Source organism: Penaeus chinensis, chromosome 11 (genome assembly GCF_019202785.1).
Source record: "Penaeus chinensis breed Huanghai No. 1 chromosome 11, ASM1920278v2, whole genome shotgun sequence".
Lineage (NCBI taxonomy): Eukaryota > Metazoa > Arthropoda > Malacostraca > Decapoda > Penaeidae > Penaeus > Penaeus chinensis.
The window spans coordinates 30561586-30563667 of NC_061829.1; the positions used below are offsets into that span (position 1 = coordinate 30561586).

The window sequence follows — 2082 nt, forward strand, 5'->3', positions numbered from 1 at the left end:
TGTGTATTGAAATATTTGTTTTCCTGTTGAGGAAATAATTTTCAGTTATTACTTAATTTGACATTTTGAAGTGAAGATGCTAGAAGTCAGGAAAATTGGTCTTTTTTATACTATTTTTAGGATAGATTGATTATATGTACATTGCATTCTGTGTGAAGAGGTTTCTTTTATTGCATTTTTTTCCTGTTTTTAAGAGTATCATCAAGTTAGAGCAAGAGTTCTGATCCTCAACCTATCTGTTCTGTGTATTAGAACATTTTGGCCTCGTTTGGTAGTGTCTCATTGGAATATATATTAATGGATGGTTCTTGGCAGGCGTATAATCCTTAATTGAATGTGATTAAAAACATATGTTTGCAGAATGGTAGAGTATTTCCAGGCATTATTTGGTGGATCAATTGAAATATAATTCCACACATCAGTGATTTCCTGAATCCAGATCACCTGTGATGCTGGTGCTTCCAGTGTAAATTTAAAGTATAAAATGCATTCCGTGCTTTCTTTACAATATCCTTAATGCAAACAATAATTGTAAACTCTATGTTATACAATATATCCCTAATATGATTCGTAAGAAATGCAGTAAAATTTTGTCTAGGCTTCCCTTTTCAGTAGAATAACTACAAAGGTTTTGTTTTCATTTCCACTTCTAGTTGCACATGTTGAGGGAAAATAAAACTGTTAAGTATATTTAGTTGCCTCAAAACTAAAGATGAGCCTAATCTTTTATGTTATGCTGGTTCATTAGTGAATTAGAATTACCACTTTAGTAGCTGACTGAAGAAAGTAAGGAATGAAATGAAAGAAATAAGACAGTTATTTGTCAGTAATTTGTATTCATGCTGCACCTTTTTTTTTTTTTTTTTTTGCAGGTACAACATATATGACAGGGCACCTCTCTCATCCATTCCTCTTGAACGTATGCAGGAATTCTACTTGCACTTGAGAAACCTTACGAGCATCGTCAGAAATCCAAGGAATGAATATTGGATTAAACTGGAACCAGGTAAGGCCTGCTAACTCTTATGTGTTTAGGTATTTTAAAGCTTTTCTTTGTAATTTACTTATGTTAGAAGTTACTGTCAAATATTAGTTGTGAGTATATAAAGTCACTTTTCTTGGACTGTCTTGACTTACTATGAAACTAAGAAAATTGGTTGTAATATTTGTAATTAGCTATTATTAGTAATGTTACCAATCTTATCAGTTTGTTGAATGATTGATAGAAATAGGATTGGATTTCTCACACGATCAGAAAAATTGCACATGGATTTTTTATTTTATAGACCTTTCTGTATGTCTTTTGGCTCACATTGCTAGTTACTTTTATATGAGGTGATTAAGTACATCAGTGGTATGAGTACTTAAATTTTTCGAACAAGTTGTTATAATGCTGGAATGACCCTTAGTTTGCAGTCTTTTGGTTTTGATGAAACCATTTGTATTCTTTGCTACTTTACCGTGTAAATCCCCATGATAGTAATTTGTAGCTGTTGTTTTTGGTATTTTTTACATACATTTTTCATCACTCAATAAGAAAATAGCTTTTTTTTTTAAGTTTTTATATACCTTTCACAGTTTTTCAAAATGACATTCCAGCTTGTATTATTAATTTTTTTTTTTTTTTTCACTACTTTTAGGTAATCCATGCATAAATTGCAATCTGTTTTCTCAAACCTACAGGAAAGGTATTGCTGACTGACAACTGGCGTCTTATGCACGGCCGAGCAGCATTCTCAGGCAAACGGGTGATGGGAGGCTGTTACCTAGATAATGATGACTTCATTAGCAAAGCCCATGTCCTTGGAATAAACCTTGAATAGAGTTTGAAATAGTTTTTAAAAGTTTAGATGTGCAATTATGCGTGTGTTTGTGTATGTTTCTGTAATGACAAATAGCATTTGGAAATATACTTTAATATCCATTTTACTGTGTACCTGGTTCTTGATGATTCTGAACTTTAAAAGGAATATTAGAAGATAAGTATTATGTGATATATGTATTAATGACACATAATAATCATGTTGCAAATATTTGTTATTATGATTAAAAGGTATTGTTGATCATGGATAAAGTAATGGA

At 31.4% G+C, this 2082-nt stretch overlaps 1 protein-coding gene across 1 annotated transcript in view; it reads left to right on the forward strand.

Moving 5' to 3' along the window:
* LOC125030738 (trimethyllysine dioxygenase, mitochondrial-like) overlaps nucleotides 1–2082 on the forward strand; it is a 6293-nt gene extending 4211 nt beyond the window's left edge. Inside the window, exons 8-9 of the mRNA XM_047620993.1 lie at nucleotides 873–1006; nucleotides 1684–2082. Coding sequence (XP_047476949.1) covers nucleotides 873–1006; nucleotides 1684–1823 — 274 coding nt within the window. The 3' untranslated portion in view covers nucleotides 1824–2082. The remainder of the gene's footprint in view (nucleotides 1–872; nucleotides 1007–1683) is intronic.